Here is a 16,543-nt window from a genome sequence, read left to right on the forward strand (position 1 = left end):
AACAATTATATTATTACACAAATTAAAATTGTAGTTTCTACCATTCTTCACTTTTCACTGCATATCTCATCTGGCAGTTTTGAGATATAGACATCATCACAGCTCCAAATTTTCCAGACATAGTTATCACATAGGAACAGGTTTTTGCATATTTCTTTGCCCCATAGGATCAACAGGGTTGCAAAAATCTTGGCAAATATAACAATGATACAAATACACTTGTATCACTTAACCGTCAACATTGGGTACCACAGCAACCACTTGGCAACACCAGAGCAACCATCCTGACATCTTGAAATATCATAGCCATAGCAATCACTTTGCCACACTGTAGCATCCATCTAGCATCTACTCAACACCATTAAATCAACCACCTAGAAAACCAGAGCATCAAGCTACTGCAAAAACCACTTAGCAACATCATGCCAACCACCTGCTATATCAAAAGCAATCACTATAGCAACCGCAATCACTTAGAACAACATATCAACCACCAAATATTGAGAAGTTAATCAAATTAATGTATTTAGTCAAATTAGTTCATTTATTTGAATTGCTGTTTTAATCATGATTTCCAAAGTTAGTTAGATTTTTACGTTTAGAACCTTAACAGAGGGCATCTTTTAAGCCTGTAAAACATGCAATGAACTGTGATTTAATTTTATATTTTACACTTTTCCTTAAAAAAAAGGAGACTGGGTAAGTTGTCTTTAAAAAATACCTAAAAAAAAACTTTTATGCATATTATACTGGTTTCACAATGGTTTCACACAAGTTTTGTTGTACTTGCAAGGTTTTGATCCTCTTGAAAATAAATAATAGTTTGCATTCTGGTAACTCTAAATGATGCTGTTTGTAACTAATTTGGCACTATCTGGCAAAAAAATGCCTTTTTTTAGTTATGTAAGGACTAAAAAAAAATTGAAAATTGAAGAACATCAAGATTTTATTTGTTTATAATATCGTCCTGCCCAACAACTACTTCACAATCACTTGGAAATGTCATATTAGCCAACTGAGATACAATAACGGAAGGACCCGATTTAGCTGCGCAACCATCCTGCATTTCCTTTTACAAAATGCAATAAAAAACTTAATATAAAGGTTTCAAAACAACCTACTAATGTAACAAAAGACATTTAAGCCTTGCCTTAGAAATGAAAGCTCCCAGATGACTGAATGGAAGCAGCACTTGTAGCATGCTGTGTAACAGAGATAGCACTGTGACATGTGCACTTTAGACCGTCATTAAGAGAAGTCCAAGTCGGCTCAGAGCTCTAAGGGGTTTCCATACAAATATCCATTAGAGAGCAGGCAGAGCGGGCAATAACCTACAAAGGAGCGGCTGAGCCCTCAGAGCTGCATGCCAACTAAATAACTTCTACAATCCAGTGTGAGAGGCACCGTTTGGACAAAGCGCAGCCCCAAGCCACTCTGCTGAAACAAACGAACAGTGGGTTGCAATGCCAGTCAGTCTTAGAGTCTCGGCCTGCTTGGGTGCAGTGACAGATTACTCTTCCTACAGGGTCCTCTGTGTGTTGGCGCCCAGCGTAGCTCTGAGGAATTCAACCTTGTCACGCCACCTGCTTGGCTGATAGAGGCTAGCACAACGCTGGCAGCGGAAGCATGCAAGGCCCGCTGTAGTACAGAGCATAACAGATGTGTCCAGCAGGGCTCACACAAATTTGCTCTTTTCTAAAGCCTTCTATGGTCTGTTTTAGTCAAATACCTGCTGGTCCGTTTGTGGATGTTTGTAGAAGAAGCCTGGTTAAGAAGAAAGGTTAAGAATGTTAGCGCTGAGCTATGACATTCACTAACAAAATAAGCTGCAAATATTCTCAAACCTGTGGCTAAAAATGCCTGACAATTCAACAAAAACAACCAGGAGTGACAGAAAGAGTAGTCAAGTGCTTCTTGCACCCCACAGGTATCCCCGTAAGCATCTATAGAAGCATCTATGAGTGGGGAAACCAAGGCTTGTTAGCAGAGCACTAGCCAGCTGGGCTTATGGGGCTGCCCATGGCAACAATGGTGGAACAGTAGGACTTCCTGCTGCTGGAATGTGCGAAGAAGGTATGCTAGCAATTCCGAAAAGCACGACAGTCTGCCTGTGCAGTCAGAAAACAAAGAGCGCAGCATGGGAAAAAACGTGATGGGAGAATAGGATATTAAATGTACTGTAGCGCACAGGCTAGCAGAACTGGCGAATAAGAAAATCTCACAAAAAGTGGGTCAAAACAAAACCATCTCAGCGATAAACACTTCCTCTCCACGAGTCGGAAAAGTTCACTATCCAAGCGAGAGAGGGATTATCTAAGGCATTTCAGGAAAACGAGGCCAACTGCTTTTGCCTAAAGATGTAATTAAGTTTTTAATGATTCAGGTGAAACACTTATTTCCATAATCTGTTAGACAGGAACTCTTAAACCCATTTCTCTAAGCATGCTCCTTCATTCACCGCTAAAAGGAAAGGATACTTGACGAATTCAATGGCATTGGTCCTCAAGTACCCCAAGCCCACGGACTCATTAAAGGATGACATGTTGTGGTGAATGTTCATCTCTGCATGAAAAGAAGAGAAAAAAAAACAGGAAACACACAGTGCAAGTTAAATACAAATCGAGAGAAAAGGGACCTTTTCACTGTTCTCTTTATCCAGGACATATCTGACAGAGACAGATTATATATGGCCAACATCATTTATTTGGCTCACAACATATTGTGTTATTGTGTCATGATGTGCAACAAAAAAGTCCATACAAAATCACTGTACTGGACATGAGAGTACCTGAATAGCAGTTTTAAATACCTGCCACTGTTGCTGCATTTTGTCTGGTAAAACATTGCAATATACACATCACATATTATGAAAATGTGTTTAAATATTGTGCTCTATTTAATTTCACCATATTGCTCAGCTCAAATCACAATATACTGTATACTCAAAGGCAAAAAAAGTAAACCACTATGGATTGCAGCAAAACTCAACATGCAGATAATATGTGCCTAATATGTATCCATATATATGTAAATGATTACAGGTGTGGTCTGATCAGATAGTGAATCTTGCCACAAGTCAGGATAGAAGTTCTTTCCCCGCTGCCCTAAAAAAGGCTCTCAGAGGCTACATTTGAGCAGTGTACCTCTTGGTGAGATATTGCTGAAAACTTCCATTGCATTCTGGGCCACCTGATTTATCGGCAATCAACCACCAGGTTCTGCAAACTTTAAGTGTGCAGGATCTACAGGCTCAGCTGCAACATCTGTGAGTATTGGATGCAATATAGATCCTATTCGCCTCTATACCCACGTGTATCTCGTCTTACATCCAGGTTAGAGGCTGCCCAACAAGGTACTAGAGCTTTCTTTGAATGACTATTAATTTATATAGATATTCATTCAATTTCCACAACTCTTTCTTTGTGCTTCTTATTTATTTTGTCAATGATTGTATCTCAGGGTCAGTTCTTTTCATAATCATCGTGCAGCCCTAGTGTATGTAGTTATGAACTGTACACAAAAAGAGAACGCTGAAATAGAATGATTCAATACTAATGATAAGCAACACATAAAGACTTGCCTTCAGCCTCTTCGAAACCTAGGAATTTCACAGCCTGGGCATAGTTGATTATATTTGACAGGTATGGGTGGATATTAGTGGTGGCTGCGACGTATGTGTACGACTGAATCAAAGCTTGCTCATCAGCCACGCCCGGCTCACAAGCCTGTATAAGAGAACAGACATTAGAGATTCAGGTTAAACAGAAAACGGCATAAATGAAGCACTCTATTGAATGTAAGGAGCCAGGAGTGATAGGTCTCCAGATCCTCAAATAACTTCAAAAGAAATTTTAATGAAGAGAAAAGAAAATCAAAATGCACCTTCTTTCCATTTTCCTGACATGCGGCCTCCAGGGGTGTTTGTGCTAGTACTTCTAATCCTGCAACTTCATCTTTGTTTCCCTTCAGAAAATAAAACAATGATGAGAGTCATTAATATTAGATAAAGATGCCACTTAATTCAGACTGCTTCTTCTCAAACCAAAAGACCGACAGCTTTGACATTTTAAACGCAGAAGGACAGACTGTGATCATGGGAACTGACAGCTGTCAATTTCACATAAAAGCCTGAAGAGGATTTCATCACCATTAATCCTATTTTTGCAGCATTATTATTGCAAAGCTGTCATGATTACTTATAAAAATATCCAGAACATTCACTCTGGTTAGCAAGCGGCATGATGATGATAATGATGATGACATTGCATATTTTATAATGCCTCTACTGGTCTCATATACAGTAAAAACTGAGCGCTGGAGAATTTATTAAATTATATATATCCTTTAATAAGTTAAGGATTGCTAGTTTTCCTGTGTTAAATTTTTTGTGAGACTGTATCATGCGATCGCATCGTGAGATGGTACTTTAAGATCGCATCGTAAGATAGTATTGTGAGGTCATTTTTTAAGATTGTATTATCATGAGGTGGTATCGTGAGGTGGTCTCGTGAGGTGGTCTCGTGAGGTGGTCTCGTGAGGTGGTCTCGTGAGGTGGTCTCGTTAGGTGGTCTCGTTAGGTGGTCTCGTGAGGCGGTATCGTGAGGCGGTATCGTGAGGCGGTATCGTGAGGCGGTATCGTGAGGTAGTTGTTTAAGATTGTATCGAGAGACCATATCGGGAGATCATATTGTGAGATCATATTGTGAGATTGTTTTGTGATTCTCTCTCCTAAAATATATATATGGAATCAATGCAGATTTCTTGCTTCACCAACAACCCAAAGGGCTTTTGTTGCAATCGTGGGAAAACCACTGAAGGTTGATGACCTCTTGTCATGAGGGGCAGTGGTGGCTCAGCAATTAGAGCACTGGGTAATTGATGACAGGGCTGTAGGTTCGACACCAGGCTTGGCAATCTGCCACTGCTGTGCCCGTCAGCAAGGTCCTGAACCCTCACTGCTTCCTGTGTGCCACAGCGGCCGCTCCTGTATGTGTATGCTCACTGTGTCTGCATACTGTGAATTTTTTTTTTTTTGCATCTGTATACACTAAATACTAATCTTAACAATGTAAGTATTATTAAGAGTTGTCAATATAAGTTACTACAAGTTCAATTCCAAGCTGTACCTTTAGATTGGAGTAGATCCTCCTGTTCTGTTGTGCATTGTGGGATGATATTGTCCACCAGAGAAATTATATTTGAGTATACTCACCTTTGACACTTTTATCTATACTACATACTTAAAACTCAAAAAATAGCAAAAAGTGCACAATTCTGAATGACAAGAATTGCTAATTAGAAAACGGATTAGATATAAAGATATTCCTAATAAAGTACTTAATGATATGCATGTTTTTATAGTGTGGTCAAGTGCATTTAAGTCCATTATAAAGCAAATAAATTGTTTAAAAAAATTAAATAAAAATATAAACATGGGATAACCTTGTCGGCTGCAGGGACATCTCCTTCACTACTATTCGTCTGGCTGATGACGAGACGACCACATATCCTTTCTGGGTGAGCCTCATCCACAAGGTCTGCTAGACACACACACACACACACACAGATATAACACAGACATAAAAGGACAATGAAAATATTTCCTCTTTAAAATGAAGACTTCACTCAACTAGGTGCCCATTATTCATTTTTACTCTGCAGTTCAATCATCTGTTCTCAGAACTTCACCATCAGTCAAAGTGACTCAGCATGCGGCACAAACACCATTATATTCCAATGCATTTAGCTAATGGTCCTACAGCATCTAGGGACGACCAAGTGCGCTCCATAATTAAAGAGTGTGCTGTGCATTTTAACAATCACTGTCTTACCACAGCCAGCATCCTCCTCATTTTCATCTTCTGACATGTTAGTTGACATGTTCACATCCCCAGCTTCCATATGCTTCCGGAAGTGCTCCAGTTGCTCTACCAAACAAAACGAAAGATATCTAATTATATTCAATTACTTTTGTAATTTAAATTATTTAAATTACATTTCTACTAAAAAAAAACACTTATTTCCCTAAATCAGATATGTTGAGAAATTAAGCAAAATGCCAACAATATTAGATTTTTTTTGTGTGTCTTACAATTTCTTTTACTTTCATTTTAATGCAGTCAGTATGATATTTCCAGGATATTTCATGTTTTGTCTGGTCAAATGTTTTGGGCTACTAGGTAAAAAAAAAGATGTGATTTTAATGTAAACAGATGATTGCACTCATATATTAGTACAAAAGTAGGCAAATCATTAAACCAGCAGGAATTTCAGTGTGTAAAGGGCACAAGCCTAAGCTGAACATCAGTGATCTCTGATCACGCAAATAGCTCTGCATCAATAACTGTCATTTAACATCACACCATCACAAACAAACACATGGAAACATGAATTTTGGTCAGAGTATTAGTATTGCAGATCATATTTTGAAAGAAATAAAAGGCCCAAAGACAAAAAAATGCCATCCAAACTGTTATTAATGGCAAGTTCAAAAGCCAGGGTCTGTCATGGTATCCAGCTTTGGCAGTATACTTTTGTGATGGTAGTTTTAATGGAGAAATTAAGATTTTCAATAAGACAATGCCAAACCACATTCTGCATACATTACAAAGGCATGGCTGTGGAAAAAGAGAGTATGGGTACCAGGCAGGCCTGCCGGGAGTTCTTACCTGTCACTGATAAAGAAAATTTTGAAACAAAAATGCGGCAAAAAAATAAATAAAATATAAAACTCTTTCACATCTTGAGAAAAAAGGAAAAATTACAAAGCAGTAACTGATTTACCGCCTCAGCTTTTATTGGAATGTGTTGCAGGGCTAAAATGCAGGAATGGATGTATATTAAGAAAGGTATTGAAGTTGACCAGACAAAAAGATGAAATACCTCTGGTTCATAAGCAGTGAAATAAAAGTCAAGTAAACGTTTGTATTGATCACACTCTCTGAATCTTTTCTGACTGTGCTGAACATTTCTTCAGAACCAATATCGGCTTGTAGACAGTCTAACTTTTTTTATTATTTATCTCAAGAATAAAAATAATGCCTACTTTTTTCCACTTCAGGTTTTAATCTTCTGTTCTTAATGAGGATTTTTCTTTTAAGGTCATTTGGTGAAGGCAGAGGTTGTCCAGGCTCCAACTAAGATGAAGAAAGAGTTTGTGAGTTATTTGTGAGAACCTCTCCTGCAGGAATGCTATTAAACCTAATGAAGGACAAACCATTCATTCGATCAGAAATAAAATGCATACAGGGAAATCATCTAAAGGCTGTCTGAGGAGCGTATCTCCAAAAATGTCCTCACAGTATCTGGCCAGCTTATACTGTTGATGTCTCCTGTGGAACATGAAAGACGAATGAGGACAAGGTAAGTTTACAAGGTAAGGACTGCATTTTTCTCTTAATATTTCTTTTAAACTAAATAAAATAGGGGTTTGCATCAATTGAATATACTGACCCTGAGCAGCATGATGCAAACTATACCCTTACTATTTGATAAGCCTGAGCTGTATGGATGTACTGAATTAATTACTTTTAAATTTGTTTATTAATAAAATAATTGCTACACAGTTTTTATTGACAGTGAACATACGTACGAGCAGTGGTTCTCGAAGGACAGGATCACAGGAAACTCAGAAGAGACAAATGCAGTTTCTTCAATGGCCTGAATGACATCCTAAAAAAGATATGCCATTAACTTCCAATACACTCGAATTACAGGATTTAAAAGGCAAAATATTGATCAGTGTCTGTGTACCCAAGTCTTAGATGATAAACAAAATGATGTCACTGGATCTTAAGTGAACACTTCACTATTATGTGAATCTCCTAAGTTGCGTGTGATGCATTTCGAGGGGCTGTTCACCTTGAAAAGCACATCTGTGCACATGGCCTTGCCATGAGTGATAATAGGCTCTTGATCCTCTCCTTTTCCATCCCAGCAGTCCAGCTCCACACACCTGCAAGCCAAACAGCTGCATTACAATTCAGCACGGACATCTACACACTGATCAGTTACATTGGTTTGGTACTTATAGAAAAACAGACATTTTGTGTCTTTAAAACAACAAATTGTATCAAAGCAAGGAAAAACATTTTTAAAATTCAAATAAACTTTTTTTCCCCCATTGGTCCATTTACCTTTTAATTTAGTCACAATGTAAAGAACACCTGACAGATTCACATTATGTATTACTTACAGATATAAACTAAATCATTTTTGCTGATCTCAATATAACCACTTATATTGGAGAGCCTATAAAAGTAATCTGTATCTGTATCTAATCTAATCTGGGAATCTGTATGCTGACTCTGTTTTGAAACAGTGGTTTAATTTGAGTTATGTACTCAGATATTTAAACAATATATTAACAAGTATTATTAGTGCATTAAGAGCCTGATTTTAGCGTTCTATAGGTGAACCGTCAACCACGTACTGTGCAGCCTGATTGTGTGGCATGAAACACGCAAAAGGCAAGTCCTATTTCTCTTAATCAATAATGGGTGTCTTTTGGGTGTAACATGAAATAAATAAATCGGCGTGTCACAGCTATTCCCTTTAAAAGTCTTTAAAAGACTTTGGCAGACTGGTATTTGAACAGCGCAGCACTTCTGCACTTCACAGCAGACAAAAAAAATGACCTGTGTGTTCACGCAGTGACCGGTGAGCAAGCAAGTCATTTACTGGAACAGCAATGTTATTTTATTTTGTATTCAGTTTTTTGTTGATGTAAATGATGGATTTATGCACTACGTCATGTTTGTATTTACGTGTGTGTGTGAAACGAGCGGGGGTGTACGCACGCAGCGCGTCTGTGTAGAAAAGATAGCAATGAACATCTGATGAGTGACTGTTGTCAGGGTTTTAATCAGTCAGTGGAGCACCTGCGTTTTTAGTCGCCAAGACATCAACATGCCAGAAATTTACCTGAACACACCTAACTTCCAGACCACCACATCCATTAGTGTAGATATATTCATAAACTCCTTTGCTATTTTAACAACACAGGGGCAAGACATGAAAATGGACTGTTCGCAGGGTGAATGATAGCAATGAGCATCACAACGTGCCCCGCGCAGGGTGTAAGAAAGGGCCATAAATGTTAATATATTTTATAACAGTTATTTCTGGGACAACATATCATTCGAAAAAAAGATTATCATCATGGCAGGCCTAATGGTGATACTAGATTTTTATTAGTTTTTCTAATAGCGATAATATGCACATTCAAATTAAATAACATTCAGATATGGAATTAAATTTGATACATTTCTTGGTACAATTAAAGCAACAGTCCATACATTTTGGAGATTTGGGAATTTAGATATCTATCTGGGGTTAATGTTTTAATGCAGGTTAATGTAAATAAATAAATAAATAAACAAATAAAAACAGTTTTGGAGTTTAATGTTTTGTTTATTAAACTTTAATTAGTTGTGCAAATAAGTTAATTGGTTATTTGGACAGACGATAAAATGTCTAATGTTTGGAGAAAATCAGTCTAAATTACAATGACATGCCAGAAGTCATGGGACAGTAGTATACAAATTGATAATGAAGTGTTACCTCAGGGGAAAGCTTGAGAACACCACACCTGTTTAAGTTGTGAGGTGTTAGCTTGGGATTTAGGTTAAGCACTGGCCAATCTGCTCATGTAGTGGAGTTGGCATGAGGTCTGATAGAGGATGCAGATGGATGGGACAAATATTCAATTTTTGAAGTTGTGGAGATATTTAACATTCCTCAATCCATAGTATCATGTCAATTTTCTGTGCAAACAAGTAAATGGTGCAGTATTTTATTGCTTCTGTTGCACATAGCAAAAGTAATTGGATATGACACTAGTCCCATGTCATCTGGCATGTTAGTGTACATGTTGAGTTTATATCTCAACAACTGATTTATGTAGAAGATTATAGAATGTGTCTTTACATATAGGCTGGTTGTTGCAAATCATACTAATTAAGAATTTATTAATATATGCATGTATCTGACTACGTCATTTGCTGTTGGCAATATCTGAAAGTAATAATTAAGCCCTGTAAGAATCAGTGCAGCTGAAAATCACCTGCAGCCAGATAGCAGGACCTGCCGGTACATCTCCACTGAGGACCTCCCTCCGAACTGCCTGCCCGTCAGGTAGGTGTTGTGAGAGGAGCTGATAAAGTAATGGGCGAGCGGCTGGTCCATCTCCTGATAGAGCTCCAGCCGGTCTAAAAACACTGGAGCGTTCTCATCAGACATCAGGTACCGGCTAAATCCATCACACGACATCAGCCCTAAAAAACAGCCTGTTATTTATCCGGCTCACAAACAGCTGTAATGAGATCCTCGCATGCTCTGAATGAACTAAAGAAAGGTCAAGAGTGAGAGTCCACCATTCATCAACAGCTCACGTGTATTACCTCACACGGGGGGAAGTGGACACATGATTACTTTCCACCACTAGATGGAACTCAGTGATCAAAATATGGTCAGATCAACAGCACAAATTGATTCCGACACGCATGTAAACATCAGGCTCATTATCAGAATACTGTGCCTTCTGGCATCTCCTAGCTTAAAAAAAATATGTAATTAATTAAATAAATTACTTTATTTATTATTATTATTATTATTATTATTATTTTTTACTATTTATAAGACTCCAAACTATGCAAAAATTCCTATGCATATTTCCTCAGCTAAAAAGCTCAACTTTTTATTTCCTTTATTTCCTTGTCTTGTATGTATGTATCCACTCTGCAAGCTGCACGTCAGGGTGGACAATTAAAAAAACAAATTGGTATTTAATGAAAACATGATTGATCTAGACTTGCAGACATTGCAGATTTTCTAAAATGATTTTAATTACCTTGATATTTTACCACGACAGGGTTTACAGTTTTAGATTCACCTCAGAAAAGCGAGGTGACAATAGGAGACAATAAAGAGAAAATATGAGGCATATTATGTGAAAATAATAGTATTAATTGCTAAACATGCAGCACCTTCAGTCCCTTGAAAACACAACAATATAAAGTTGTGATCTCACTGATATCAAAGGTTACTTATTTAAAAGGGCAGTTAACTGAAGATTTGCTACATAAATAAGTAAAAATCCAAATTGATTCAAACATAACATTTTCCAAACTTTAAACAAAATCCATACAGTCAAAAGTCGAACCTTTTAATTTCAGGAATTAAATATGGTAGCTTTAAAGAAGGAAGCCATGTGCTGGGCATAGTCTAAAAGATTGCCTCCTGCCCACCATCCTTTACTTCCTGGGTTATTCAGAAATTAAATTTTCCCTTTCCGTTTGTTTCCCTTTCGATTCTGAATTAAAAATGACTTTTGACTCGTACTATACATTTTTTAAACATTGGTGTTATTTACTCGCTTAAAAGAATTATTCTACTTAACAAGACAGCACTTGCCAAAAACCCACACCCATTGAAAACTGCAAAGATGAATATTTCTCTATATCTGCAATAATGTGTTAAATCAGACTAAATATTGAAAATGTGAAATGACTGAATTTAAACAACTCTGTTGCGGACACAAAAGGCACATTATACTGATATTGACCCTTGAATTTGTTCACGGTGAACACTTTCTAGAGCATTTTACCTTTCTTTTGAAGCTTCTCATCAGTCTCGTAGCTTTCTATGATTTGCCTGGCGCGTTTGGAGTCATAAAATGGGAAAAGAATCTCATTAAGGCGGGGGTCCCGCTGGTTCTGTGTGGAAACAGCAATTTTAACATCAACAAAACAAGATTTTCTACGGCAGCAGCTACAGGGCGTCTGCTTGTAAATCTGTATGGAGATGCCAATTTAAACAAAAACCACATCAAACATGCAAGAAAGACACACTCGGAGCATTACCACAGATCACACAACGCAAAAAATGAAATGCTGTAATTATGAGAGCTAAATCTGATGTAGTGTTCTACTGCAAATATTAACAATATCGAATTAATACTGATAAAAGAACCGTGAGCCTCATAATCATCTCAATAATTGTGCACCGCTCTAGAGATAACTGGTGAGATAAATGTTATGCTCTGAATGTTAGGGCTTCAGAATACTTAATGAAGCTGCATTTAGAGGAGAGTGTGAGAACATGTGCTTAAATCAGCAGAAGGGCAGGCTTGTGGCGGCAGAGAAAGGACACAGTTGCACTTCACTAAGTTCACAGAAGTTCTCAAAGGGAGGAGAGCAGGCTGGGTGAAGTATGACTTATGCAACTTGAGAAAACAGGAAGTGAGGTTAGAACAGGTTAATGAGTGAAAATCACTTACTTCGTTCAGAAAGCTGACTAATTGGTCCGTGTTCAAGAAATCACTTTTTTCTCCACAGCTGAAAAATAGAAACAATCCATTACACACTGAGATGTTCATATAGTGGTTGTCCTTAAACAGATATAGTAATTGTTTTATACAATTCTAGCCATTAATAAAAGTCCTCCAGCCAGACACACTTCAGACAAGGTCAAACGTAAAGGTTTGCAATAAATGGACTCCCTATATTTCTCAGATTTGAAAAGAGACACAAGATGAAGTTTAACTGGACTAACATGAATCCAATAGGTAGATCTACTCACAGTTTTTTGAACAACACCTCAATGTCAGTTCTGGGGCAAATCTTCTGAGAGAGAGAGTAAAACTTCTCAAAGGTAAAAGCATCAGGCTCTAATTCATCATTCTGAAAAAAGGAAGAAACCAGTAGATATATTTTAATTAAAAAAAAAAAACTTTACCTTTCTTTCATAGTGATTCTTTAAGTGAATCAACTAAACTAAACTAAATCTAAACTAAACAAAATCTGCAAATCTGGGATTAAATATTTTTTGAAATGAAAGCATTTATACATACTATTTCATGCTTATTTCTGGTACACATGTTAAATTCTGGGAATTAACAGTAATAGTTATAAATTATTATCTGTATAGGATGTAAACTTTATTTATATTCAAAAATCAACAGAACAAACAAATTTGATAAAATCTAAAACCTTATATTACATTGTTATTTATTGCATTGTATCATAGTACTTTGGCTAGAGTGTAAGCATAGGGCTTTATAAGGCTTATGAGTTTATAAGGATTATGAGTAAAATCTTAAAAACTGCATTGCCATAATGCTAAAAATAATAGTAAAGAAAACAGAAAACATTAGCTAATTAATTATTAACATATTCTTGTAAGGTGCATTTTAGGCCCTCTGTTTTTCTGATACAGAGTTACTTATTCGTATTCTAATTACCACAAAAAGTGGAAAACAGTAAAAAAAAGAGATGCAAAGTTTTTGTATGATAGTGGCAGATGCATATATACATATACACTAAGTGCCTTTGTATAAACTGTGAATAAGATTAACATATTAATACAAGCCATATATTCAAGCACTGGCAATTGTGTTACACCAGAAAAACAAGCACTGTATCAAACTGAATTGTGTGAATTGTTACACCCATCCCATTCATTTTACCTTTCCACTGGGAAGACCAAGATCTTTTAATGCTTGGAATATCACCTTCTCTGTTTTTCCTGAAGCAAATGTTCTTGTAATGCTGAGAAAGGAGAACAAACCAACACCATCACATTTAATTCTTCATTTTTTATGCTGGAATATGAACTAATCCATAAGGAATGAGGTACAAAAGAATGATGATCACATTACAAAGAAGGCAAAAAGGTAAAAAACACAACTTTTTTCTCTGATCAGTAGGGGTGTATGAAACTACAAATATAGTAGCATTTCAAAAAATATATATTATATATTTTAATATAATATATCATATAATATATAGTATATATATAGAGTACTAGCACCCAAAACTAGGAGGGTGTAGACTAGCACATGCCTCCTCCTATTCATATACATCCACCTTTTCAGTGTTGTGGGGAGAGAGCACCACCCAGAGAGAGCAAGGCCAATTGTACTCTCTTGGACTCTGGCTGCTGATGGAGAGCAGCCTGATCTGGGATTTCAACCGACAATCCTCAGATCATAGCGGCAGCGCCTTCGTCCACTGGACCACCTAGAGTCTGGCAATATATATTTACTTGCTGACAGTATCGCAATATATTAAGATACAATAAATCATAACCCCTGTATCGGTATGTGTAACATACCACCAACACACAGCTCTAATCAGTTGGATGAATGTACCTTCTCACTGGGATTTTTCCATTCACGTTGGTCAAAAAAGACAGCCTCATCCAACTACAGAGGAAGACGAGAAAAAAAAGTCATTAACTAATAAGGCAGAAAGTTGTGTGATATGAATAGACAGGCATGCATCAGCATAACTAGCCATGGATATAATCAGATTGAGAAACAATGTTTGATCCACAGCTGAGGGCACAATCATGACCTTGAATGCTTTAAAAGACTCACAAATGAGTTGGCATACAATACATTTCTTGCCCAAAATGACTGTGGGTGACTTATTGCTGGGTTATGTTTGCTAATGGCGGTCTGGCACTCACTGCTTCCTTAGACAGGTCATTGGGCACACATTGTTTGCCCGGCTGTTGTGAATCAATGACCGCAAGCTGTCAGTCCATTGCTGCAAACAGAGGCAGAGTGGAAAATGTATGGGTAAAATTAAAGTGCCAGGAGAATGCTTCAGCAGCAAGCACAATTCTCTTATAGCAATAAGACTGGGGTCATACAGTATATATACACAGTAATAATAAATACAAAAAAATAGAACCAGGTGAGAAAAACACACTATACGGACAAAAGTAATAAGATACCTGCTCATACATTGACCTTCTCAAATTAAGGGTATTTAAAATGAGCCTTTTCTGTTCCTTTTTTGTGTGTGTGTGTGTGTGTTTTGTATTTTTCACACTATAAGGTACACTATGCGACATTAGTAAAGCCCTTAGCTAGCAGTTCATCCCACATAGCTTGTTGTAACGCGGTAAACATGCAGACTACAGTCCGATATACTCACTTTGGAACGCTACTGCTAATGCTACTCCAGCAGTGCTAGCTGGCATAAGCAGCAGGCTACAGGTCGATAATACTCACTTCTAAACAGCAAAAGAGCTAGCACTTAGTGCGCTAAGCGGCTAATGCTAATGCTGCTGTAGCAGTGCTAGCCACGGTTAGCAGCAGGCTACAAGTCGATAATACTCACTTCTGAACGGCAAAAGAGCTAGCACTTAGTGCGCTAAGTGGCTAATGCTAATGCTGCTGTAGCTGTGCTAGCCAGGGTTAGCAGCAGGCTACAGGTCAATAATACTCACCTCTGAACGACTAAAGAGCTAGTGCTTAGCGCGGTTAGCGGCTAATGCTAATGCTGCTGGAGAACTAAACTGAAACTCCTGTATAACACTACATCAGCAGAGTGGCTTTACTACTCCTTACAACCTGACTAAAACTGACTAAAATACTCCTAAATAAGCACATACCAAAATTATTTATAGGTGCCAGTTTCACACAATTTAACAACTAATATTCTTCACAGCATTTTTACCCTATTCATATGATTAGAGCCACCATGTAGAGTAATAAAGCAGTTACTTCAGTACCAGTAAGTCAAATTTGGGTCTTTTGGAGTTATAGCACCTTCCATAAAAATACAAATATAATGAAAATTAATGTACCGATATTTTTGTCCCATCCCTAGCCAGCAATGGGTGCAACCTCAGGTAGAAGGGGTTTCCACAAACATTTAGACATATAGTGTATGAACATTCAACACATTTAAAATATATATATATATATTTTTAGCTGAATTTAAAAACAGGGCATTTTTTCCAACACCGGTTCCATGCTGTTTTCATTTGGTTCTTCTTTCATACCTTCTTTTTTCAGTTTTAAAATAAATCTCTGCAGGAGAAAAACCCATGAAATTCACATTTAGATTTCGGGGGCTGAATGACTGATGGGCTGTTTTTGATGCGTAATAAATGATGCTATAAACAACTAAGCTGAGCTTTGTTTTTTCCCCCTCCTTTTTTTCCATCACTCCGCATTACAGTTTTATGAGGGAGCTATTTTTACAGAACATTCCAGGAGAGAGATGATGCCTCTTCTAAAGTGTGCTTAAGTGTGAGGTCTTCAAATGTACTCGAGACAAGCACTCTCCCCTCCTTGGAAACATAATGATGAATTGAGCCTGTGCTCCAGACAAAACAACGCGGAGAAAGACAAGCTGAGTCAAGGCTTAGCTCGTCGGAGCTCCTCGCTGCTTCAACATAAGTGTATATACAGCCTCCAGGCAATTATATATAGTAGCTCTTTTGATTTAGAAAAGGCAAGAACATCAGAGTCTTTTTGAGAGTGGTGTCTATGGGTTACCTGCATAAGCAAGATGACAGCATATAATGCCTGGTACACACAGTTTATTTATTTATTTATTTATTTATTTATTTTTCTGGAATACTTTAGTACATCAATTAATAATAGTAACAACAGCTATAAACAATAAACTAAATGGTTAAAAAAATATGTCTCAATTATTTATAAATTAACAGTATTTTTTTTGTCTTAACCAGTGTTACATATTAATTAGTTTAGACATTCTGTCATACTGTTAATTAATGTATC

General features: G+C 37.2%; 1 protein-coding gene across 6 annotated transcripts in view; it reads right to left on the reverse strand.

Moving 5' to 3' along the window:
* LOC103033015 (1-phosphatidylinositol 4,5-bisphosphate phosphodiesterase beta-4) overlaps positions 1-16,543 on the reverse strand; it is a 57,691-nt gene that overhangs the window by 27,300 nt on the left and 13,848 nt on the right. For 4 of the 6 annotated variants that reach the window (XR_002650360.2, XM_022673054.2, XM_007257438.4 and 1 more), the window contains 16 exons: positions 14,470-14,549; positions 14,150-14,203; positions 13,466-13,547; positions 12,580-12,680; positions 12,278-12,335; positions 11,606-11,714; positions 10,064-10,274; positions 7,861-7,954; positions 7,592-7,671; positions 7,247-7,331; positions 7,046-7,136; positions 5,832-5,927; positions 5,443-5,540; positions 3,883-3,963; positions 3,581-3,725; positions 2,478-2,562 (listed from right to left, as the gene is read on the reverse strand). Coding sequence is in view for 5 of the 6 variants with exons in the window: in XM_022673054.2 (XP_022528775.2) it covers positions 2,478-2,562; positions 3,581-3,725; positions 3,883-3,963; positions 5,443-5,540; positions 5,832-5,927; positions 7,046-7,136; positions 7,247-7,331; positions 7,592-7,671; positions 7,861-7,954; positions 10,064-10,274; positions 11,606-11,714; positions 12,278-12,335; positions 12,580-12,680; positions 13,466-13,547; positions 14,150-14,203; positions 14,470-14,549 (1,550 nt within the window). In the remaining variant the exon portion in view is untranslated. Of the gene's footprint in view, positions 1-2,477; positions 2,563-3,580; positions 3,726-3,882; positions 3,964-5,442; positions 5,541-5,831; positions 5,928-7,045; positions 7,137-7,246; positions 7,332-7,591; positions 7,672-7,860; positions 7,955-10,063; positions 10,275-11,605; positions 11,715-12,277; positions 12,336-12,579; positions 12,681-13,465; positions 13,548-14,149; positions 14,204-14,469; positions 14,550-15,237; positions 15,494-16,543 lie in introns of those variants that run through there. The other 2 variants (XM_049463470.1, XM_022673055.2) reach the window with 2 other exon arrangements.

Source organism: Astyanax mexicanus, chromosome 14 (assembly GCF_023375975.1).
Source record: "Astyanax mexicanus isolate ESR-SI-001 chromosome 14, AstMex3_surface, whole genome shotgun sequence".
Taxonomy (NCBI): domain Eukaryota; kingdom Metazoa; phylum Chordata; class Actinopteri; order Characiformes; family Acestrorhamphidae; genus Astyanax; species Astyanax mexicanus.